We start from the raw sequence: 25387 nt of genomic DNA, 5'->3' as shown, positions 1-25387 counted from the left end.
AACTCCGGGCGTTGGTGATGGACAAGGAGGCCTGACGTGCTGCGATTCATGGGGTTGCAAAGAGTCGGACACGACTGAGCGACTGAACTGAACTAAACTGAACTGAAACAACTGCTGATAAGGGAGTTAAAAAAATTCTTGTAAAAAATGTTCTACCAACTCACAGAAGAATTTCAGTTCTCCCATGCAATCTTAATAATGAATAGTGCTATCAAAAAGCACTTTTGATAAACCACTTCAAATAACATTATTCTGTTTTACCTTCTCACAAGTAGAACATCTATACTTCAGGCAATTTTAAAATACAAATGTTGAAGACTGGGAAAAGACTATTGTCTCTTGTAAATCCTTTTACTACTACTTACCTCATCTAATGGTTTATCTTCCAAAGCTGTTAAGTCAAGTAGCGGGTTTTTCACTCCTAATGAAACCATTGTTTTTAACCCTAGAGAATCAATGAAATAAAAAGTTGATTAAGTTTTACCTTTCCCAGAAAGCAAAATAATCACTAATGGCACTGATGACTAGAGAGCAGCAGATTAAATGCTAGAGTGTGTCAGGGATAAGCAATTACCTTTCTCATCTATTTTGGCACATTCTGCAAAGAGGTCCTTTGACCCTGTATTCAGCCGGTCCCTGTGGAAATAATGGGACTGAAAGAAACGTGTCCAGAATTCCTTTTCTGTCATGTTGTGGGGAACATTTTCTGCATATTTCATTTTTACTGTGAATAAAAACCACAATAGTTACATAGTGAATTTCCAATTCTTAAAACCTCTCAAATTAGTTTAAAAACAGTCCAAGAGCAAAACCAAATTATAAAAGTATTCAACCTTACAAACAATATATAATAATTTAACTGTAACATCACTTGAGAGATTACATTAGACATTACCTTTACGAATCTTAAATTAGAAACAAAACCTTATTTTGCACCAAGAAAATTAATAAGCTTCAAGTTTCAAAGTTTTACTGGGAACATCAAGATTAAGAGGAAGACCTGAGTTTGCCTGTTTGATCATTTATATATCGACACTTTTGGTCCAAAGCACCATATTGGGTGCTGGGGAAATAAAGATCTCCATAACCCACTGGACTAACAGTTCAGCACTCCAGAAGCCTGTGTTGTCTAATAATCAAAGAGATTAAGTTAAGAGATTAAGTTAAGAGGTTAAGGTCTCTGAAGCTGGAAAGCATGAGTTTAAAATTCTAGGTCCACCAATTATCATCCAATGTGATGCTGGACAAATTACTTAATCTTTATCTTGGTTTCCTCATCTGTAACATGGGGTAATGATAACCTAATTCATAGGTACTATTTGTGACAATTAAATGTTAACACACATAAAAGCCTCAGAATAGTGTCTGACAAAGAGTAAACACTACATAATTATTATCAGAAAAATAGAAAATAACTACATTATAATGTGGTAAGACACATAGCCCTGTAGATGGAATGGGGAGGCGGAGTACATCTGTCTAAGGAAGTCAGATTTTACAGAAGCGGCAATGAAGTGATGCTTGAGGTGAATCCTAGGAGACTGAGTCCTGAGGAGTAAAGGGGCAGAAGCTGAGGAAGCCGGGAGAGAGAACAAAATGGTTTGAGAGCTTTGTGTGGTTAGAACAAGACTGGAGTAACTGCTCTCAACCTCGGCTGCACTTGCACTAGAGCTAGGATCAAACCATTTATACTTCATTTTTTTTAACTGATTATTGATTTATTAAAAAGGTTGATTTAGGCATTGGCAATGGTGACTTCCACCTCGACTCCTGGGTCAATACTGATGGAAGTGATCTGCTTGACAATTTCAGAAGGACTGTGCAGGTCAATGAATCGCTTGTGGATCCTCATTTGGAATCAATCCCAAGTCTTAGAACCTTCACCACAAGGAGTTTTCCTTGTAGTTATTCTGAGAGTCTTGGCAGGCATCCGAACTGATCCTTTCACTTTGAGATTCTTTTCCTTTGCGCCTCTGATCAGGTCAGCACACACCTTCTCCAGAGACTTCATGTTGCGGCTGGTGAGGGTGATCCTAATCCGGTGAATGGCCACCTCTGGCTCCATGGGAGTCTTGCTGGTGTCTTTACAGGCCACGGCTGCGGCGCGGCTTCCTGACCGACTTGCTCCTCGGCGAGAGCGAACAGCGGTGAGTCAGGAACAAGAGCGGGCGGCGATGAGCTCCGCTGCAGTGGCGACCACGTCTTCCTCAAAGAGGGCATTTATGCTTTAGATGATTTCTCCAAGGGAAATGATTTGTGGGTCAGAAAAGTCATTCTGCAGGCAGCATGAAGGATGATCTGAGTTAGTGCTGTAGACACTCATTTACTGATGCCTCTGGAGTATGTCAGCCTACTCAGGTTATGTTAAAGGGTAAATAAAGTTTAAGAACCACCAGTGGAAGGAATGAGAAAGTCATCATTGCCATGGATCGATGTCAGTACATTACATGCTAAGCTCTTAATATCCACCATGTCAGGCACTGGATAAAGCACTTTATTTTATTGTACTTTATCAGGAATAAAGGTAAGCTTTTTGTTTTTCAGATATTTCACTGAATTCATTCAAACAAATATTTTAACTATCTGAAAAAACTGATTCTTCTTACCTGCTGGATAGGTCCTAAAAATGGATTCAATGATATCAGATGTTAAATTGTATCTCAAACCATTACATCCATCTGTCTGGGGTCGGACATCAGCCTAAAATAAAGACATTTGTTAAAGAGTATTGGGCCAAGATGTCTAAGAACCCAATGGACACAGGAGAAAGGATGAAAAACAGACTCTCTGAATGAAATACAGAGACAAATCCTTTGCCTTTACTTTTGGTACAGAGCCGGGTCAAATAAATCTGACCTGCTTCACATAACTTTAGTGACCAGTAAAATCTGTGTTTCTGAAAACACAACATGGTCAAACAGACACATCTAAATGTGGCCAAAGGCAGATACCTAGTGGAAATTTAACGTAAAGCTTACAGTTACCAAATATTTAACTATTTGGTTACAACATATTATCTGATTTTTTTTTAAAGAAAGGCCTTATTAATTCAATTCACTGCTAAGCACTCAGGAAGATGCCAAACATGTAACTGGTACTGAAATTTTTGTTAAGTGTATAAATAATGCTTTGGTTTTACCAAAGTATAGACTGAAACTCACTTTCTAATTCCATACATACAGTATTCTCAACTTTCCTTTCAAGATACACTTTACGAATCGTCTTTAATTAAAAAAAAATTTTTAAAAAAACTTTTTGATAATGCAACACAGCACGTGAGGTCTTACCTCCCAGACCAGGAACTGAACCAGTGTCCCCTGCATTGTAAGTGCAGAGTCTTAACCACTGGGCTGCCAGAGAAGTTCCCAAATTTTACTTTTTTGTAACACGATGGTCATTTTACATTTAAACTTGCATTATAGGTAAAATATTGAAATCATTAAAAAAGGAAAAAAAGATATCTGAAAGCCCTTACTTTAAAAGTATTAGGAGAAATAAGCATTAGTCCAATTGCTAGAAGATTCATTTTCAAAAGTCCATTTTAGAACAGTATCACGGCTACTGACGTATCTGTTTATTTACTTTAAGGAAATACTAAATTTTACAGAAAAAATGGCATCATTAGCACATATACCAGGGTTTTTTTCCTCTTTAGAAATCTAGAAGGGTCACATACCAGAAATGCTGCAGAAATGCCAACATCCTGCTTATGATTAGATGTGGAAGAACTCTCTGCTGCGTTCACATTTAAACGGTTGGCCCAGAATTCCTCGGCACTGATGACTTGACTCACAACAAGGTCTTTATAAAGCTGAAACAAAACAGGATCTTCTTGCAGCATTCTGGTGATAGAATATATACCAACATATTGAACTTTTAGAATAAAACACCATTTAGGTACCTAGCATTCTAAAAAGACCTTAGCTACACAAAACACCCAATTTTCATTTTGTGATGAATGAGCGGCAGGGGTAATTTACTTCATTTGTTAGTAGTTAAAAGCAAAAAAACATTTTTGGAGGAAGAAATCCAGTACAGATAAATGGAAGGCAGTTGAAGCAGCAAAGGCTAAAGTCTTTGAGGGCTTGGATTTGGTCCTATTCATCCCTATATTCCAGAGACACAAAGGCTGTATTTGTACTGTACTGTGGTTTCTTTCATGAAAAGCTGAATGGGGAAGAGGGATTTTCTACCAACTAAGTTTTTCATGGTGATAAACACTCGGAGCTATAAGCACAGAAAGATAATTCATCTTGTCAGAAATTCTCATTATTTTAAATTTATTTATTTATTTCACCATGCCATGCCGCATGCAGGATCTTAGTTCCTGAGCAGGGATTGCACCTATGCCCCAGCAATGGAAGCACAGATTCTTAACCACTGGACTGCCAGGAAGTCCCAGAAATTCTTGTTATTTTAGATGTTTTCTAAACATCTTAGTATGACTTTTTTCAGGTTTCTCATTCACAAACACACTTCTTAGTATCTTCTCTGTGACAGAGAATTAAGGGTCCTTGGCATCTTTGAATTACAGTTTTATTCCTAATCTGATATTTGGCTTGAGGCAGTTAGTTTAACTTCTAATTCATCGCATTTGCTGAAAGCCAAAGTTAGTTAAGATGCTGAAGGACCAAACATACTGAGCACCAAATTGAGCTCCCTATGTTACACAGCTGCTTCCCACTCGCTATCTGACACAAGACGCTGTATATAAGCTGATGCTACTTTCTCCACTCGTCCCACTCTCTCCTTCCCCCACTGTGTCCACAGGTTCATTCTCTACATCTGCATCTCCCTTCCTTCCCTGTAGATGGGTTCAAGAGGGAGGGAACACATGTGTAATTACAGGTGATTTGCATTGTTGTATAGCAAAAAGCAATACAACATTTTAAAGCAATTTCCCTCTAATTTAAAAAACAAACAAACCAAACACAGAGATAAAGATAACAAAGCCTGTATTTTCCTAGACTACACTATCAGAGCACAAAGCGTGAGAAATAACAAACTATTACTTGACTTCTGAGAACCTAGTGTCTCTTTAAAAGGCTGTTCTTTTCCTCCTTCACCTGTTTTTCTCTTCCAGTTCTTTATTTGCTTTCCTCTTGAATTTGGGAAGCAGTTGCTGAAGAAGGTCTTTCACTGCATCTCGCTCTTTCACTGCTGTGCTTTCATTGGAAAAATGGAAGTTAGTTGTGTCCCCTGCATGCAGGACCAGCTGAAGCTGAATTTTCGCTTTTCCTTCTGGACTGATTTTCTGGCCTAAAGAGAAGCACAAGGCTAGTTAGATTAGGAACTCTGCACTGTGCAGTCATTCAGTAAGTTACCGCTCGTCCCAAGAAGACTCAGGCTTTCTTCGGGCTTTAGCTGCCCTATTTCAATCTCGATGCTTAAGAAATCCACTCTTTTCAAATAGCTGCATATTACCAGAGCACGGTTCAACAAATTCACTGGTAACACTAAGGTTCCTTCTTTAGTATTCTTTTTATGTGGCATGTCTTACCCACTAGTCCACCTCTGGATGCTGAAGGGCTTTTGTTTCCACTCAACTGAGCAGATTTCTCTAAAGCTTTCTAAACAGCCACCTCGGGAGTCCTGAATCCACCAACAGCTGCTTCCACCTGACGTTATCATTAATAAAAATGATTTGTCATAATTCAAAAAAACTCCAAAACATAGCTCATGGCTTATTTAATAACTGCAAAGGGAAATATGTAATTTTACATTTGAGAGATCAGGCATCAACACTTAAATCAAGTGATCAAACTTAGCCACATTAAAAATGAACAATCTGACACTATGGGCTTTCTGAGGTGACAGAACAGGAAGCCAGCACCACCACTTAGGTGCTCTTCTTGCTGAAAATGTTTAACTTCAGTATAGTCAAGACTGCAGACTTGACTTTTAGTTTATAAGAAATACAGGAAATAATTAAATAAAACCTTGATCTGACATAATCAGAATGTATGATAGTCTACAAGTCCATACTCCTAAAGAAGAGATTACAGAAAACTACAACTACATACATGAACCTAGACCAGATGTTGATTAAAAAAACCCCAAAAAACCCCCACAGCTATAAAAAACAATGTTTGGACAACTGGGAAAAAAAATCCCAAAGTGGTATGGATAGTTATTAAAATTTTCTTGGTGTCATGTCATGAACAGTCAAAGTGTATACACATATAATAAAACAAATATGGAAAATAACAACACTTAGATAGGATATAATTACAGGTATACACTGCACCATTCCTTAAACTTTTCTGTAACTGTGACAATTTTCGAAATAAGCTGGGGCTGGAAATGTCAAAATATACTTCCATAATAGAAATCCCTTATTCTTAAAAAGTGGGCCTCATGGCTTGTCTTCTTCATGAGGGAAACAGATGAAGGGGTTTTGTCTCACTAAACGCGTGAATCATGGTAGTGTGAACACATAACTGAGAGCTCCTTGTAAAGCAATCTACTAACACTTAAATAAAGAGAAATATTTTCAATGAAGATGTTGCTTCCAAACCAACAGTTTAGATAAAATACCTTACTGCTAAAAGTAGCAATATGAAGCCATTTACACTGTCAGCCAGCCTGTTCCACTATTCTATTCCTCCAAAACAAACTGTCACTCCTTTCTAGGTATCTTTTCTTAGTCATTGCTTTATTCTTGCTCTATCTTAGCTTGTGCCTCTGAGAGGCCTACTTCTGAAGTTTTTTAACTGACATAATTGCTGATTTTTACCTTAGTAATGTTATTACTGAAAACTTTCAATGGCTTCTTTCAGAAATGAGCATTCTTTCAAATATTCAACTTAAAATGAAAACCGATTTCATGCACATCTAGATTTGGGTATGTGCTCTCCTCCCAACATAGGGGATAGGCATGTTCTCTACTGCATGCTGTGAGAATCATAGGAAGTCTATATTTTGCAAAGGTATAGAGCAGGCTTCCCGTTTAAGAGAAGTGCTAATACAGGCAGTTCCTATTTCGTGAGGCTACTGAAGCCACCAATGCTAGTTTGCAAGATTATTATTAGAGACTTGGTGAGGCACTTCTCCACAGAAACAAAGTTTTAAAAGGAAGTAGTGTTGGCAGGAGAGTAGACAAAGACCAGATAGCTCAGGCAGTACTGAATTATTAATATAATGAATTTTAAACAGTATTTCCTTTTGGAAATTAAGATACTAAGTTATTTCAGGGGAGAAAGATGAAGCTCTTGGTCATTTCCAGCAGCAAATTAGAGGTAAGCCCTTCGGGGAACTGTTCACATACAAAGGACCTTTGTACACTGACCTCTCACAAGTTGAGGACTATCTATGTTTAAAGTGTCTTATTTATTGAAATCTGCAAAGGATTTTATCTAGGAGAAGAATCTCATATCCAGGAAGATAAATGAATTCATATTAATGGTCACAGTTAAGATACCACAATTTATCAAGGGCTTTGTTGCCCAGCCTCCCCTGGGATCCCTCCTATTCAAGATCTTTCATAAAGGTGAACTGCAGAAATCCCTTTCAGAGTCAAGGTTCTAAATCTCAGGATTCACTTGGTGCCTTTAAACTTAACTATTGAGCCACAAAGTGCCTTACCCTTTGGGTAATAAATTCAAAGTTAATTTAATTGGAAAAGAGAAGGGGTTTTGATGTTAGCTTTCATACTTGAAAATCATAAGAAGAATATAAATATATTATGCTCTGTATTTCTCCCATCTACATTTTATATAAAACTGAGCTTATTTTCTCAATAGATGTTGGCCACATCACTGAAGATTAGACAACTTTACTTAAATGATACAATTTTATTAAGGGCAATCTGGCATCATCTATCAAGATTTTAAATGCATGAACCATTTGAACCAGTAAGTCCACTGAAGAGGTGTATCCCATACATATGACCTACTTAAAAAGATATTAGTGCACAGGTCAATACTACAACACTGCTTTCAATAACAAAATTCTGGAAACTTCCTAAACGTCCTTCAATAGGTTAAATAAACAACTAAATCCATCCAGTGGACTATCAGGCAACTCTTAAAAAGAAAGTATGTGTGGAGAACTTCATGTGAGATAGATTTACATGTGAAGTTGTATATACTCTATTATTGTAGAAAAGCAGGTGATAGAATAATATACATTCAGTGACCCCACTTTGTAATGTCAATACAACTGATATTTTGACATTACAACAGAAAATCCACAAAGATAGTCTAAGCTGTCTCCTTATAAAATTACTAACAAAAACAACATATATCACACCTTAGTATAGCTGACTTACATTTGATATCTGCATACATATGGCTGATGGTAAATCTATCTTTGCCTTCAGGTGCCCAAGCAATTCTTTCTGCCATGAGGTACAGAGCTCCATCCTGCTTCTTCTGTCGCACCTTCTTTACAATCAACAGAACTTCTTCAGATGAAGTTGCCATGACGGCTAGAAGGTGCTAAAAAAAAAGATTTCACATCTCAACTAGGGTTGGATTTGTTGATTTTGAGTCCTTTCTAAATCTAAAATGAGTAATAAGGAAAGGGAAAAAAAAGTCATTTCCCTCATTCAAAGGTGAAGTATTGCGCTATTCCTTTAAAATTTAAATTCATTTTGCTCATACCACAGGCGTGAATTTATACAACAATTAAAACGGACACACCTGCCAGTTTTCAAACCGTTTCTACATATGCTAATAAAAATATTTTTGATTTCTTTTTATTTTCCTCAGTTATATTCTTAAATTTTAAATGTATGATTTGACTACAAATATGTGGTCTATAACCTATTCTTGGAATTGTAAAACTTTAGAATTATACTGCTGGACAATTCAGTTCAAATTGTTTCACCTGAAAGAACCAAGAGCCACAGGGCTTGTGCAGCCTTCCTAAAACCATTCCCAGATCTAAAAACTTGGTCTAAGTTTCTTTCTGTGTACTTAAAAATAAAACTGAAATAATTTAACACTTAACGCTTCACACACTATTTCCCACATCTTTTAACAATGAAATGTCTTCAACTGCTAGTTTCATTTGCATATGGCTAATCCATTACCTAGCAAACGTTTGCCTGGAGATTCCCCCAACTTCTCCCCAATTCTGGGATTCTGAACCACCCAACCCAAATCCTAGCACCTTGAGTGTGGCTATCTAGAATGAGTCTGGGTTCAGCAGGAAAGATACCACAAGTGATGAAGTCTGCCATGGGCTGGGATGGGGAAACTGGTAGCACAAAGGGCACATATGCCATTTCTGGTGAAGTTATGACTTTAGTTTTCATCCTCAAAGCAATGACTTAAAATATAACTTAAAAAGATTTACTCGTTCAGGTGTAAGTTATAATTTCAGAGAAGTTAACATACACAGGTGTCATAAGAATTAAATCTGAGCAAACAAGTGAAGCTTTATTGTAACATTTCTTATTCACTGAGGCAGTGATTTAAATATTAAAAACACAAGTTAAAAAAAGACTCAAATTTTAATTTCTCTGAAGGTGACTACCTGAATTTTTATTAGCCAGATCTTCCCTTTTGTAAGTTTCCTTACAGGTTACTCCAACCCCCAAGTGGAAAAGAGTCAGTGTGAACACATTTATTCAATAGTTCTGTACTGAGCTAAGGAGTCTAGGGAATATGACAAATGTCTGCCGGTGGCAATTTCTGCTTTCAAAAGCTTCCAGTCTAGTGAGCAAGATAGGCCTATGAGTGTATACAAATTAGAATGTGTAAAGTTCAGGGAGATTAAAAAATGTTCTGATTTAGGACTCAGGCACTTAACTTCTTCATATAAGAGGCTTTGTCATGGATACCTTAGGGCAACTAAGAAATATACAGTTATAATTAACAAAACAACAAAATGCATAGTTCTTAGGTGTTCTGTTTGATCCATTTTGACAACCATTTATGCCCATGTACCATTACCCAAAACTAGAGAGAGAACATTTCCATCACCCTCCTAAGTTTTCTCGCGTCCCTTTCTAGTCTATTCTCTTCCTCCCACCCTCCAGCAACTGTTTTGATTCCTATTATCACAGGTTAGTTTTTGTCTGTTCCAGGATTTCACTGGAAATGGAATCATGCAGCACTATGATTTTGTTTTTGGCTTTTTGAAACTCACCATATTATTACATGAATGAGTAGTTTTTTTTTTTTTTTTTAATATGTAAGTTATTCATGAATTGGGCCTTAAATGAGGGTTTTGACAGAGAAAAGAAAATAAGCATTGTAATCAAAGGGAATGGCTTGGGGCAAAGGTTTGGAACTGGAGGACTGGGGCTAGGGTTGGTTACTAGTTTGCTCTGGATGTAGCACAAAATTCATAATGGGGATCAGTGGGATATGAAATTGAACAGTTAAGATGGAGGCAGACAATGGAAAATACCTCACTGTGTGGCTGACAACAGAAAACTTCTAAAAGACTGAAATGAGGGAGCAATCTGTATTTTAGGAAAGTAATCTGAGACAATATGAGAGAGACTGAAGAGAGGAACCAGAAGGGTTTGAAGCAGGCTGCGGGCAGTGAGAATGGAGAGGAAGAGACAAGGAGGGGTACTGAGGAAGCAGAATTAATAGATGTTGTGCTGAAGATGTCAGAGCTGCTTACACCCCACTTCTAAGCGTTACTGACATGAGTACAGTGATGCCATTTACTGAAACAGTAAGAAGAAAAAACAAGTTTGTAAGTGAAGACAAGCAATTCAGCTCTGAAAATGAGTCTGAGGTGCCGCTAAGTCATGCAGGTAAAGATAGTCTGTATTATGCAGGCATTTATAAATGCTGGAACTGAGTTTCATTAAGTCCAGTAACAAAAAAGGATTCTAAAAAATGCCCCAAGTTAATCAACTTATTTACCTGTCATTGAAAGCATTTTCCCATGCTACTTTACAACCTCCAGCTTTAATATACATCATATATGATAAAGGATTAAAATTCTTAATGACATCTTTTAACTGATTTACTTATTTCATGTCCTCCTGAGATTTTGATTACTGTTGTTTAAAAAGTTTGAAAAACCATGGTTTTAAAGAAGTGTTTGTTTTTTCCCTTTTCTGGTTGTGCTGCGGCTTGTGGGATTTCAGTTCCCTGACCAGGGATTGAACCTGGGCCATCGGCAGTGAAAGCACAGGGCCTAACCACTGGACTGCCAGGGAAGTCCCTAAAGGACTATTTAATGCCATTAAAAAAATTCCCTGGTAGGTGCTCAAAACAAGCAAAAAACCTTAGTTTGATTATATATTCTTAAATTTTAAAAAACCTATCTAAAATTTATTGAATGCTTGTAATACATGCCAGGAATTGGGCTAAATTCTTTATAGGCATTATCTCATTGAGTCCCCAGTTAACAATCCTGAGGTAGGTTCTATTATTAGTTCCATTCTGCAGATAAAGGAAACTGGGTCTAAGAAATCCAGAAGGTTTCCCAAAGCATCAAGAAGTAGAACTGGGTTTGAATCTGGGTCAGTCTGACCTTGGAGTTCCATTATGCTACTCTGCAAATATATATGACAGGAGAGACATATACCCAATTTAGTAGTGGTTATCTATGGTGACAGGACTACACATGATTTGAATGTTCTTTTTGTTTTCTTGACTATCTACAATAAACACTGTATTTTGTAACGAGAAAAAGTTATTAAAAATGTCTTTCCAGGGACTTCCTTGGTGGTCCAGTGGTTAAGACTCTGGGTTCCCAATGCAGGGGACCCGGATCTGATCCCTGGTCAGGGAATTAGATCCCACACAGCGCAACTAACACCCAGTGCAGTCAAGTAACTAAATACCTAAAAAAAAAAAGTCTTTCCAAGAGTTTATGATCTATCAAACTGTATCTATAAGGTAACATGGGAAAATGTTACAGGTGGCTAGTGTGGGTAAGAATTAAAGTAACTGTTATTTTCAAGTTTTGTAATATGCATATTATTTTTATTTAGTATTAAAACTTTAACTTAGAGTAATTTTTATAACATCTATGGAACCATTAAATATTTTAACATTAATAACATTAATTATTACAAAATTAAAAAAACCTTATCTATACTTTGTAAAATTAAACTGCATACCACAGGAACCATGTTTTAGGAAACATGAATTAAAATCTGAGAAAGACAGGTGGGGAGGGTGTGTGGAGGGGGATAAGCAAATAATGACAGGATAATTTTAAGTACGTCCATGTATGGAGGAAAAGCAAGGACAGTTGATAGAGAAAGTCCCCAATTAACTGGGCTTACAGACACAAGTAAAAGTGTTAGCTTTGGAAAAGTACAGAAAAACTTTTCTGAGATGGGTCGGTAAGGAAGAAAGATGAATGAAGACAGGGGAACTGTAAAGTGGAGGATAAATTAGATTAATATTAGCTACTTTAAATCAATTTGGGAAAAACAAAAGGTAAAATCATTCATATTAAAATCCATTTAGAGGGAGCTTTACAAATGCATCAGAGTTAAGTTATTGAACACTGGGAATAACTAGTCGACTGTCTTACAGGTAACTTGCTTGGCAAATTTCCCTGCTCATCTGCAGCACCTCTGTTAACCACAGAAGGACCAGTTTTAGGAAGTTTAACAGAACCAGTGGTACCATCCTGCAATGGTGTCTAAGATTTCTAGATTTTTCTTGAAGGTGGCTCCTTGGGGAGGCAAAAGTTCTTTCTAGTAGAACTCTGTAAGAGCCACAGACTATTTTGCTTAGGAAAAATACTGATGTGGTTACATTTAAATAAAGCGGCTTGCTGGAGATGTAGCTTTACTTAAAAGATTACTTTATGAAATAATCTGCCACAAGACTTCTTTAAATAGTAAAATCCTCCAGCAAAGGCATTAATTCACTTGCAGTTAAATATTTACTTGCACTGAGCCTGAACACAGTCTCCTCCCTTTCCATCAACATGCTTGTGCTCATTTTTTGGTCTCCTCTAAGTTTCAAAGTCACCAGGCAAGGTTTCCTGTTCTTCTCTTTACAGCACTTATCACTGCTGTAATTAATTTTTAAAGTAACTCTTCAATGTCTGTCTCCTGGAAAGACTGCAAGCTTCATAAAGAAGGGCAGAGGCTGCATATGTTGTTCATGGCAATACAGGGCCCAGCAGCATATTTAAGCCCGAGGGAACAGTCCAATAAACACCTGTGATGTTTATGGAAGATCTCTGCTGTTAAAAGGGTATAATCTTGGTTAAGAAACAAGAAACCTTTGTACATACATTCTGGACTAAACTCCAGGAACTCAATTCACAGATCAGAGTACCATTTCTCACAGATTCCAATAACTGGCTTATAAGTAAACAGGGGTAAGAATAATTTGAAACTACTTGCCAGAAATCTTTAACTTTCCATTTCCTACATCCTGTATCTCTGCATTTCCATTCCCTTTCCAACGTGAGAGATAAATGGTGCAGGAAAACAAAACAGGCGACACATGAAATAAATTCCGTATCACTCTCTAAAAGGAGGATTATTATTAGAGAAAGTGCTTCTGTGTCTGCCAGCATACAAAATGGAGATCTGGAATGCTGCTTGCCGTTAGGCAAGCCTAAAAAATGTTAACAATTCAGCACTACAGGGAATAAGACCTTGGAAGTATGTAAAGAGTGACCAAAATGTACTGTTTTAAGGATAGTCACATATGTAAGAAGGACATTAAATGGAGTAACTGAAGTAGCAATTTTAAGACCAAGCACTTTTTCATTTTACAGCAGTGCAGGGAGAGGAAGGAGGAGGAAAATGCGACAGAGATGCAAGACAGAGGCAAGTGTATGCTTGTATTCACTAATAAATGCTGCATGCCGACAACAGTAGGATACCAAAAGTGAGAGGACAGCCATCAGTTGGTAATCAAAGTGGAGAAAGGAGGAAAGAACTAAAGACACTTCTAGTAGCAGTATCCATGAAGTAGAAATAGCGGCCAAAATGCTCTGACAACTTCTGATGGTGAGGGAAAAACCAGCAGCACAGAAAAGCAGGGCTAAAAGATATACAGACAGACTATAAGGAAGAAGATATAAGCCTTTAGAGCAGGAGGTATAAGAAGCAGCCACAACTGACTGAAGTTGTTCGTCTGGTGCACTGATTTTAACCAATTCCTCTCTTTGCATCAACCTTCCTAGTATTTTTAAACAGCTCTCTCTGCACTTGTGTGGATTTTTTTCCCCCACATGAGCACTACCATACAGATTTATTATTAATATCACCCAGAAGAGACTCAAATCTTTCAATCTGCCACACTGCTAAGTGTTGGCTGAGAGTAGCAGAACAGGTTTAATGGCTCCAAATTATCTCCCTCTTTTCCAAACCAGGGATTTTGGTCTGCTAAAAGGTACAAAATTCCTTCTAGAGTCTAATCCTTTTGTATGCCATAAGCCTGAGGTTACCCTCCCCTCTGCTGTGACCTCCATCTCATTTTTCTACCTTTGATTTTTCAAAATCTACCTTAGGGTTGGCAACCTTGCTTTAGTTACCAAAGTCGAGTTCAGTGATTTTCAAGCTGTGTTCCAAGAGGGGAGACTGAGTGGGTATGATGGGTGCTCCCAAATGCAATTCCACCATGGCATGCTGCTTTATACGTCTGGGGTTTCTGGTAAGAATTCACGAGGAAAAATTGTTCCACTTCCTTATGGCGTCAGTACTTACTGCAAGATATACTTTAAACCACACAGTTTTGGTATGTTTTTAAAACTGGGTCTGCTAATGGGCAAAAGGTTAAGTTTTTATCTCTTTCCTCCCGTCCCCTCCCCCCCATTTTATAGACCCTAAAACAGGTGTTTAAGAGTCAACGAAAACACTTCCTTACACAATTTAGCCTTGGAGAATTTCTAAAATAAATAATATATTTCCATGTGTTGGTGCTTAAACATGATCAAGTTGGGCATAGATCAAAACTTGGTGTGTGAGTGGCGGGGGTGGGGTGAACTGGCACAGGTGTTAAGGTCGTTTTAAGAGGGACAGGATTGACAAGCGAAGCAAAAGGTGTGTGGAACTAAGATGAAAGCTTTTCCCTTACAGAAACCGAAAGACTCAATAGCACATTCTCTAACGGGAAGGGCTCCTCAGCCAGAGAGAGGCTTCCACGTCCTTCACCCTCATGAGCCAAGTCTCATCCCAGCTTAGGGTACATCTTTTGAGTCCCTGCTTTCAGTGGAGGGGTTGGCTTCCTATAGACAAGCAGATTACGGGTCGCCTCTTCCTCTATTCAGAATAATAAAGGGCTAACCGAGACAGCAGAATTGGGAATTGCAGCAACGGCGACAGGGATACAGGAAAAAGGGGCAGATTCCGTGCCGTCCTGCGGCCCCCAGGCCTGTCAGCTCATCACCCACCCGTCCACCCCCATTTTTCGGTCTAAACTTACCAGGTGGGAGACGGCCCTGGGCAGGGAGTAAGTTACTGCGCTGGGTCGAGTCGAGTTTCGCTGAGCTTCTTAAAGATGCTGCGGGAAAGAGGCTGAAACCCAGTAGCCGCCGCCGCCGCCACCGCCTCTGTTACCAGGGGGTCTCGCCTCCATCGCTGGCTGCGAGAACTCTGAGGGCACGTGACCGGAAGTACCAAGGCGGGCCGGCGGGGCACGTGACCCCAGAGCGCGGCCGCCATGACACCTTCCGCTAGTTCCCTCCCTCCTCCGCCGGTGCCCGCCTGTTTCATTTATTCTCGCCGGCTTTAGGCGGTGAAAGGTCCCAGGAACTTGGCTGTCTCACCCCTTTGGCCTAGGGCTCCTCCGGTGCCGTTCGGCGCTGCGTCTTCGGCAAGCAGCAGGCAGGCCGCAGAGAGCGTAATCGCGACCGCGGCCGGAGGGGGAGGGACCACGCGCAAGCAGGGCGTAACCCATCACGTGACGAGGAAGTACCGTTAACAGCTTTGTCCCGGCGTCCCCGGCGCTCCGGGATGACGTACGCCTGGGAGGGGAGGAGTAGGAGGGAAGACTGAAGCTCAGGTGCGGCTCTTAGCGCGCGGTGAGTGTGCGGGCGCGTAACCGGGAGAGAGGCTGTGACCCGCAGAAAGTTGGGGGCTGCTGGCCTAGAGGTGGGGGAGAGGGGCTGAGGTCTACAGGCTGTGAGCCTGGCTTTGAAAACTTGATTATCGAGGCTTCTTTCAAGAGATCTGAATGTAGTATTAAAGTTAACTGGTGTTAAGTTAGGAGTTCCGCTAGGCAGGGAGCTTGTGGTCAGAGGTCTGCAATGATGCGTGCGAAGCATGTTGAGTGCATGAGTGAGTGAGTCGCCATTTCTTGGTCTAAAGTAGAGAGGAGTTCTCTATTGGGTTGTTGTTCAGTCACTCAGTCGTGTCCGACTTTGCGACCCCATGGGCTGCAGCACGCCAGGCTTCGCTGCTCTCCACTGTGTCCCAGAGTTAGCTCAAACTCATGTCCCTTGAGTCAGTGATGCTATCCAACCTCCTCATCCTCTGTCGCCCCTTCTCCTGCCCTCAGTCTTTCCCAGGATCAGGGTCTTTTCCCAAGAGTCGGCTCTTCGCATCAGGTGGCCAAGGTATTGGAGCTTCAGCTTCAGCATCACTCCTTCTAAAGAATACTTAGGGTTGATTTCCTTTAGGATTGACTGGTTTGATCTCCTCGCTGTCCAACGGACTCTCAAGAGTGTTTTCCAGCACCACAGTTCGAAAGGCATCAGTTCTTTGGCGTTCAGCCTTCTTTATAGAAAGATCCCATTATGAGGGAATCCCCAACTTCCTCTTGGCATAATATCTTTAATTTTTCTTCCTTTTTTCTCTCTTGCCTCTTCTTCCTTTCACTAGGTAGTGGGGAAAAGAGAACGCTGTGATTTGCATTGGGTGTTCACACAGCAAACACTGGTTCAGTAAAATGAGTACTAGGCCAAGAGAAAAACCTTTTTTTTGATCATACAGCTCTTTTATGTTGCCATCAAGCAATAGGGGAAATGAAAAGGTAATTAGATTTGGACTCAGGATTAGTGGGTTTTAGTCTCACCTCTACTTATGAGCTCTGTGACCTTTAGTAAACCAACTCTTCAGAAGGTTTTTTTCATTGGCTTTGGTAAGCATTTATGGCCACCCTCTGCTTAGTGTTTTGCTAGGCTAACTGTGACAGAAGTAATAGTTAAACTCAGTTTTGCGGAGAGACGGGTCTTTTCTGTGGAGGAAGAGTCCAGAAATAGCATATATTAAACCATGGAGGCACAGAAAGTTTATAGAATGAAAGATTTGTACAGAGATTCTTGTTGTTACGAATTTACTTAAAAGTCTTGAATGCATATATGTGCATGACTAAATCACTTTGCTGTACACTTGAAACTGACAGCATTGTAATTTAACTGTATGTACCTCAAGAAAAATTCTTGTTCAGAAAAATTTCAAACACAAAGATAAACAGGATAGTATAATGAACCCTCATGTGTACCTAACCAAACTTAAACAAGTATCAACATTCTACTCTTCTTGTTTGAACAGCTTAAAAATTTCTGGGTACTTTTTATATCCATTGTTGAATTTGATTAATAGCAGCTTTCAATTTGAGCTCGATACTACTGTATCTAGGTACTGGCTGATGTTGTTTACTTGCTAAGTTGTCTCCAACTCTTTTGCAACTCCATGGATAACAGCTCGCCAAGCGCCTCTATTCATGGGATTTCCCAGGCAAGAATACTGGAGTGGGTTGCCGTTTCCTTCTCCAGGAGATCTCCTCAACCCAAGGATCGAATCTGTGTCTCCTGCATTGGCAGGCGTATTCTTTACCACTGAGTCACCAGGGAAGCCCAGGTACTAGCTAGGAAGATTATATTAATTTTGTTTGAAAATTTCTTTGGGTGTTAGTTAGCTTCTTGCTCTGTTGAATCAGAAGTGTGACATGGCTACTTTAAAAACAGACCTGGAAAAAAAACAACAACAAAAAACTGCCTCTGATACTATTTTAGGATGTAATATAGAAACTTAGTGTCCAGGTCAAGGAAGTTAGTGTTTCTACTCTATTCTGGTTATCAAGCTCCTGAAGAGTTTTCTGTTCAATTCTGGACAGGACATGTTCAGGCAAACTAAAGGTCCTGTGTGGAAGGCTTATCAGAACTGAGAGGAATTTGGAAATTGTCAGAATGACTGAAGAACTGGTGGTGGTAAATTTTTAGAAGACCTCATAATATTTTTCAAATACTGAAGGACTGTTTTGTAAGGAGTAAACATTTCCTTGGGCTTCCCAGGAGGCACTCGTGGTAAAGAACCTGCCTATCAATGCAGGAGACACAGGTTTGATCCCTGGGTCAGGAAGATGCCCTGGAGGAGGGCATGCAGCACATTCCAGTACTCTTGCCTGGAGAATCACAAGACAGAAGAGCCTGGAGGGTTACAGTCCATAGGGTTGCAATGAGTCAGACACTACTGAAGCGACTTAGCACGCATGCAGACATTTTCTTAAACTGTAGAAGCCACAGTTGGGAATAAAAGCTCCAAGTCATCAGGTTTCAGCCCAGTAGTAAAAAAGTACCTTATAATGGTGTGAGCTGTGGAGGAATGGGCTGTGCAGCCCACTTTACAATATTGTAGTGGTTTTTGTCATACATCGACATGAATCAGCCATGGATTTACATGTGTTCCTCATCCCGGTCCCCTCTCCCACCTCCCTCCCCATCTCATCCCTCTGGGTCTTCCCAGTGCACCAGCCCTGAGCACTTGTCTCATGCATCCAACCTGGGCTGGTGATCTGTTTCACCCTTGATAGCATACTTGTTTCAATGCTATTCTCTCAGAACATCCCACCCTCGCCTTCTCCCACAGAGTCCCAAAGTCTGTTCTATACATCTGTGTCTTTTTTTCTGTCTTGCATATGGGGTTATCGTTACCATCTTTCTAAATTCCATATATATGCATTAGTATACTGTATTGGTCTTTATCTTTCTGGCTTACTTCACTCTGTATAATGGGGGAGCACTTCCTTTCCCTTCCTGAAAATGTTCAGGGATCCAGAAACTTAATTCAGATTAATTTTTGAATTATGTGGATGTGTGCCCCGAGTTATCTATGAGTCTTCCACTTTGAGAATTATGAGAAGTGGAACTTATGCTGGACCTGAAAACCTGGGAAGAATTTGGTAAGTAGGTCTGGGAGGTAAAGCGTCTATTCAGAGATAGTAAGCACACGGGAAGGTATAAATTTGGAATGGGTGTAACACTATCACTGGGTTTCCCTGATAGCTCAAGATGGTAAAGAATCCGTGTGCAATGCAGGAGACTGAGATCGATCCCTGGGTTGGGAAGATCCCATGGAGAAGGGAACAGCTACTCACTCCAGTATTCTGGCCTGGAAAATTCAATGGACAGAGGAGCCTGGCAGGCTACAGTCCATGGGCCTCAAAGAGGCAGACACGACAGAGCGACTTTCACTTTCGCTAACACCCAGCAGCTTCTCTTGAGAACTGACATTGTAGATGCTGTTCTCTTTTCATTCTCATCTCTGTTAAATCTTTTTCAGAGAAATAGAAACTAGGTTTTTTACCCGATTAGGTCATAATTTCCAGGCCATTCTCTCTTCACTGAGACCAATGCCAAATGGTCTATCCATATCAGAGTTTAAGTTTGCAAGTGGAAGAGATAGCCACTGTGGTCTTGATGTCATTCCTTTCTATCTTCCTTAGGATCTCACACAGTGATTCATCTTCTTTTTCTTGTATCTTCAGTCCCTATCATTCTAAATTCTGTTCGCTTACTACCTACATGTCTGAGTCTCCCCTGCTCATAAGGTCAAGAGAGGTTTTCTCTTTCTCCACAAGATGTCTTGAGTCCTTATCTTTCGTTTCTCACTTCTAACCCCTTTTCTCAAGTCCTTGGTTTCTGGTGTCTTCCCACAGCACTTCACAGAAATTATGTGGTCTACCAGTACTACCATTACTTCAGTGCCTTTCTGTTGCTTACCAAATTATAATTTGTTCAGGTCCCTTGGTTTGAGATTCACAGTGCTTTGTAACTTGTACCTGAATTAATATCCAGCGTTATCTTTTTTTATTCCATTGCTTGTATCCTGTGTTTCAACCAAAGACTAAACGTAAATTCTCCAAATATATCCTCTGACTTGCCGATGGAGGAGACATGGATTCCATCCCTGAGTTGGGAAGATCCCCTGAAGAAGGAAATGGCAACACACTCCAGTATTGCCTGGGAAATCCCATGAACAGAGGAGGCTTGTGGGCTACAGTCCATGGGGTTGCAAAAGAGTAGGACATCACTTAGTGACTGAACAACAACAGTAAATACTTGGCTTATTGCTGCCTTGTTACCCTTTGCCTTTTCCTCAGCTCTAGTGCTACTTCCCTTAGAAAGTTTTCTGTGGTTACTTTTAACTCAGTGTGATCCCTCTGTCCTCTGTGTTCTGACGTATTACTTTGCTTTTGTTCCCCTTATGAGGGTGTGTGTGTGTGTGTGTGATTTGTCTTTCCTCCTTAGTTGATTATAAAATGACTGCTTTCTGAATTATTTTGTCTTGTTAGCCCCACTGTGCCTCATATTTTACTAGAAGATGTTGAGAAGACAGTTTACATATGAATTTTAGCTAGGAAATAAGTGCAGGCAAGCCTATATGTTGGTAAAAGACTACTGCTAATCACAAAGAACAGATTTTAGTGCTTTTCTATGTATGGGGAGGTATAAAAATCTGAGGTGATTAAAATTCTTCCTGAGATAAACATCTGTTTGAGGGGCCTGTTGTCTGGAGCAGTGGGCCTCATCCTGTTGACTTAATTTCCTCTCAGTGTGCCCTGGTGGGTCAGCAACTGCAGCAGGTTAAGACTTAACCCTTGTAGAACTGGATGGTGAGCAGAGCTGTTTGTCTGGTGAGCCTGATTTTTCTGTGTCTGTAACACTTAATAATGTGAATGGGTGAAAGAATGAGAGAAGATTTTTAATTAATATTTTGAGTATAGGAGAACTACTAAAGATTTTTTTTTCCCCCAGAACACCATTCTTACAGAGATCAAGCTGTATTAAAAACAGCATTAATAGCAGAAAATAAAACTATGTTGTGTGTATGCAGTAAAAAGTATTGTAAGCTTCTATATGTGTTTTGCCCCTGGAAAGTATGCTTCATGAATGCTAGGACTCGTTTTGTCCTCTGTTGTACTTCGGGGACCTAAAAGGATGCCTGGCACATAGTTGGTGCTAAGTACATATTTGTTGAGTAAGTGAGTGAGTGAATACATGTGTTTTTGGGGGAAAAAAACACCAAAACCACAAGGTATAAATAATTAAAAACAAGTATAAACAATTATTTCTGAATTTTTCCGTGGTATTTGCTTTTTATTCTCAGCTTGGTAGGTAACAAAACATTGAGGAAAAGTGAAAATTAATGGGTAGAATTTTCTTAAATTCTATTTCTTTTTTCTGGAAACTCATATAATTTGACAGAAACATAAACTTGAGTGTTGTTGAAGCGGTAAGAATGCTTGTGTTAGTTTACAAAGTCTTCACTGGGAAGCTGGCATTTGCTCCCTTGTATTCTTTTGTTTAGTCACTAAGTTGTGTCTGACTTTTGCAATCCCAGGGATGTGAATTCTTACTCCTATCTTTTCCTATCAGGTCTGATAGGGAAGCTCTCATTCCCCTTAGTGTGCTTAATTCTCGGCATCCGACTTCTCACTTACAGGCTGGAGGAAGCCATCCAGAGGCCCTTTCCTGTTAAACACTGTTGAATTGTGGGCTCATAACCATTGAATGTAGTGAGAGACTTAAAAGACAGATTATTTATAGCCCAAGGCATTGCAGCTGGAGTTGCTCTTTTACCATAGAGGAGCTTGACAAAATTTCCCCTTATGTTCTGCAGTGTCTCTTCTATACTGTTAGATAAATAGAGTAGGATAGGATTGTGGAGAACCTTGAGAGTCTGGATTTCGTTCCCTGGGAGTTTTAGTCAGGGAGTGATAAACAGTACAAGCTGACTGTCACACATAATGTTACTTGTACATGTTTTCTCTCCACCTGGATGCCAGGCAGCTCCAGAGGAGGGAATCCTTGTCCTTTTCTCATGTTTCCTTGTTTTCTCCACTTGTTCCCGAGTCCAGGCTTGCTCTGCTCACCGCCTGACAGGCCAGTAAATCGGAGACAGAAGTGTTGAGGCAAAGAACAACTTTATTTGGAAAGGTGGCTGACTAAGACAATGGCAGACTCATGTCTCAAAATAACCATCTTACTGGGGTCTGGATACCAGACTGTTTTATAGGGGTGGGGAAGAAGGTGAGGAAGTAAAGTAAAAAGGCTATTAATCTTGCAACTATCTCCTGGAATGGCCGATGTCAGGGAGGGGACTGTTAATTTCCCCCTTCCTGTAGCCATGCCCAGGTGGAGAGGGTCCTGAACAAAGGCATTTTGGTTTAAGATTCAGGCAGAGGGGCAGGGTTCCTTGAGGCAGGCCTTTATGTATGGATAGCAACAGCAATGGGGAGCAAAGGTTAAAAGGAACAGATCCAACATGGAGTTAGATTTTGTTCTTTGCTGTAACACCTGTTCATTTAATGCTTGCTGAAAGAGGGGTGAGCTTCTTAAATTATATTTCTGCAGGTTTTATTCAGGATCGCTGTGCCTGTCCCTCAACGTAGTTTCATCTCTCTGGGTAAATGACTTTTGTGCCAGTGATACCAGAGTCCTACAGCCATGTTCTTGCAGAATTTGAGTCTCTGGATCCATTACTTTCAGCCCTGAGGCTGGACTCCACTCGTCTAAAGGTGATTTTCTTGATCCTTGTATCAGTTTTATTTTCATATTCATATTTTGGTGCTCTCTCTGTTACATGTGCACACCCCCCCCACATTTTTTATTTTTTTATAGAATCCTGGGTGTTCTCACCTGTGCTGTAATACTTTGCATAGAAGTAATATTTTCTTAGTGCTTTCTTGATTTATTTTTCAAGCAGTTGATTGAATTCTTTCCCATCCTTGTAAATCATGATATTGACTACTGAATCCGCCCCCTCCCCCAAACTCTCTCAGAAAGTAATATTTGATTGAAAATAACGTACTTTATTTTTTTATTTTTTATTTTTCATTTATTTTTATTAGTTGGAGGCTAATTACCTTACAATATTGTAGTGGTTTTTGCCACACATTGACATGAATCAGCCATGGATTTACATGTGTTCCCCATCCCGATCCCCCCTCCCGCCTCCCTCCCATCCCATCCCTCTGGGTCTTCCCAGTGCACCAGCCCTGAGCACTTGTCTCATGCATCCAACCTGGGCCGGTGGTCTGTTTCACCCTTGATAGTATACTTGTTTCAATGCTATTCTCTCAGAACATCCCACCCTCGACTTCTCCGACAGAGTCCCAAAGTCTGTTCTATACATCTGTGTCTCTTTTTCTGTTTTGCATATAGGGTTATCATTACCATCTTTTTAAATTCCATATATATGCATTAGTATACTGTATTGGTCTTTATCTTTCTGGCTTACTTCACTCTGTATAATGGGCTCCAGTTTCATCCATCTCATTAAAACTGATTCAAATGAATTCTTTTTAATGGCTGAGTAATATTCCATTGTGTATATGTACCATAGCTTCCTTATCCATTCGTCTGCTGATGGGCATCTAGGTAACATACTTTAAATAAGTATACCTCATTGCCTTTTGAACAACAAGAACCATTGCAGTTATATGAAGTTCATTTCAAAACAAGGAATTTGATGTACCCCCTCTGTTTTAGGGAACAGAACTAAAATTTAGCATTACAAAATTAGCCAAAAATTAGTTCTGTGGGAAGGAGTATGAGCTTCTCTGACACTCTGAGTTCATTTGATGAACTCAGGAATGACGTGGTAAAGAACAGTCTCATAACCAGTTCCTCACCCCAGAGCACCCTTCTAGCCTCTGAGCAAAGGAACAGGAAGAAATAGGCAAAGTAATCTGAGCAACAGTTAGGAGGGTTGATAGCTGACGTTTTTTTTAGCTGCAAGTTACAGAAAATCTCCTCAGTAATGGCTCAAGCAATAAAGGTGTTTGTAACCTGGTTGGAGGTGGTTGTTTCTGGGTTTAGTGTGGTGGCCACTGATATTCCTTAGGACCCAGGCTCTCCGTCTTTCCTGCTCTGCTAGTTTCTGTGTATTGACCATTGGTCACATTTGCAAGATAAGTGGGCTGGCTTCTTGATTATCTCCAGTAGCAGCTCAGGTGAGATGGAGGTGCCTGAGGCAAAGGCTTTTTCCCCCTTCAGATTCTACCATTTATCTGAGAGGGCAGAGTTTTCCAGGAAGCCCCCACAGGGCTTAGTCTCATTAGCTGGACTTGAGTCCCAGGGCTCCCCCTAGCTGCAAAAGAAACTGGGTAAGTGAAGATTTGGATTTTCCAGCTTCTATAGTGGAAAGAAACAAGGTTGAAGAGGATTGGGAATGTTGGTTTGCCAACCAGTAATTTTTACCGTAATGTACTGGGCACAGCATGGCCACTGCTTTTTCTGATGGATAAGGAGAGGAAGGTGTGGGGAGAAGTCATAGTACAGCGACTTGTATTTGTGTCGTCTGCAGTCTCACTTGCTCTCAGAGCTGTGGGTTTTCAGTGCTCATCATACAGACTAGAAAGGATTTACCTGAACAGATTGTTAAAGTGGTTGCTTTATCCCCTGGGTACTTGATCTTCCATCATTGTGATCAGCATTGGCATGACCTAGCTGCATTGCCCAGAAGATATGAATGGGCTAGTAACTGGCTTCTGCCAAAGGGGGAAATTACTCATTTATACAATTGAGCCTGTTCAGCCATTTTGAGATTCAATTAAAAAGTTAAAACTGAAATGTCCTTTGTTCTGTACCTTCCCTATTCTAGAAGAAGAGCCTGAGTCCCGTTGTGTCTGACTGGCAGTGGGTAGGGCGGTGGGCAGGAACCTGACGCAGCTTCTCAGAATCTTGTTTCCGTAGATAGTTTATTTGCTGCGTGACCGAGTCGCTCACTTGTCTGTTTCCATGTTTCTAGTGCACAAGTATAGCCGTGTCTCGAAAATGGCTGGCTTTGGGCAGCTCAGGGGGAGGACTCAACCTCATTCAGAAAGAAGGCTGGAAGCACAGGCTTTTTCTTTCTCACAGGGTAAGATTAAGGGTTCCCCTGTCATGTACCGTCTGGAGTATCTGTCATAAATGTGAGTTCTCCATTGTAAATATCATTTGGCATAAAAGAAGAAGGTAAAACCTGAGATTGAGTAGTAAATTACCCATTTTTGAGGAGCTGCCTAATACTTTTCCTTCTGTGCTCTAGGAAGGTGCAATTTCTCAGATCGCCTGCTGTTTACATGATGATGATTATGTTGCTGTGGCGACCAGGTGAGAAACTGTTTTGAAGCTATCTGATTCTCCCAAATGCATCTGAAATTGAAAAATGTGGGGTTGTGTGTGTATTAGGGTGACCAACCATCCTGGTGCGCCTGGGCCTCACCCTTTTTTAGCGCTGAAAGTCTTGTGACCTGGGAAACCATTTAGACCCAAGCAAACCAAGGTG

General features: G+C 40.2%; 2 protein-coding genes and 1 pseudogene across 5 annotated transcripts in view; 1 reads left to right on the top strand and 2 right to left on the bottom strand.

Annotated features, from left to right (window-relative positions):
- Positions 1 to 15536, bottom strand: part of GTF2H1 (general transcription factor IIH subunit 1) — a 32011-nt gene extending 16475 nt beyond the window's left edge. The window contains exons 1-7 of the mRNA XM_043874721.1: positions 15318 to 15536; positions 8270 to 8438; positions 5067 to 5259; positions 3677 to 3842; positions 2607 to 2700; positions 575 to 724; positions 366 to 445 (exon numbers count right to left, since the gene is read on the bottom strand). Coding sequence (XP_043730656.1) covers positions 366 to 445; positions 575 to 724; positions 2607 to 2700; positions 3677 to 3842; positions 5067 to 5259; positions 8270 to 8423 — 837 coding nt within the window. The 5' untranslated portion in view covers positions 8424 to 8438; positions 15318 to 15536. The remainder of the gene's footprint in view (positions 1 to 365; positions 446 to 574; positions 725 to 2606; positions 2701 to 3676; positions 3843 to 5066; positions 5260 to 8269; positions 8439 to 15317) is intronic.
- On the bottom strand, positions 747 to 2152 carry LOC122706614 (annotated as a pseudogene).
- A 60-nt stretch (positions 15537 to 15596) lies between the features above and the next one.
- Positions 15597 to 25387, top strand: part of HPS5 (HPS5 biogenesis of lysosomal organelles complex 2 subunit 2) — a 41524-nt gene continuing 31733 nt past the window's right edge. Inside the window, exons 1-4 of one of the 4 annotated variants that reach the window (XM_043874712.1) lie at positions 15597 to 15915; positions 22471 to 22634; positions 24869 to 24979; positions 25148 to 25212. In XM_043874712.1, the coding sequence (XP_043730647.1) occupies positions 22527 to 22634; positions 24869 to 24979; positions 25148 to 25212 (284 nt within the window). In that variant the 5' untranslated portion in view covers positions 15597 to 15915; positions 22471 to 22526. The remainder of the gene's footprint in view (positions 15916 to 22470; positions 22635 to 24868; positions 24980 to 25147; positions 25213 to 25387) is intronic. The other 3 variants (XM_043874702.1, XM_043874695.1, XM_043874687.1) reach the window with 3 other exon arrangements.

This window comes from Cervus elaphus, chromosome 2 (genome assembly GCF_910594005.1).
Source record: "Cervus elaphus chromosome 2, mCerEla1.1, whole genome shotgun sequence".
NCBI classification, from domain to species: Eukaryota; Metazoa; Chordata; class Mammalia; order Artiodactyla; family Cervidae; genus Cervus; species Cervus elaphus.
The sequence above is the reverse complement of the archived record's forward strand: the minus strand, read 5'-3'. Positions and strand labels throughout refer to the sequence as shown.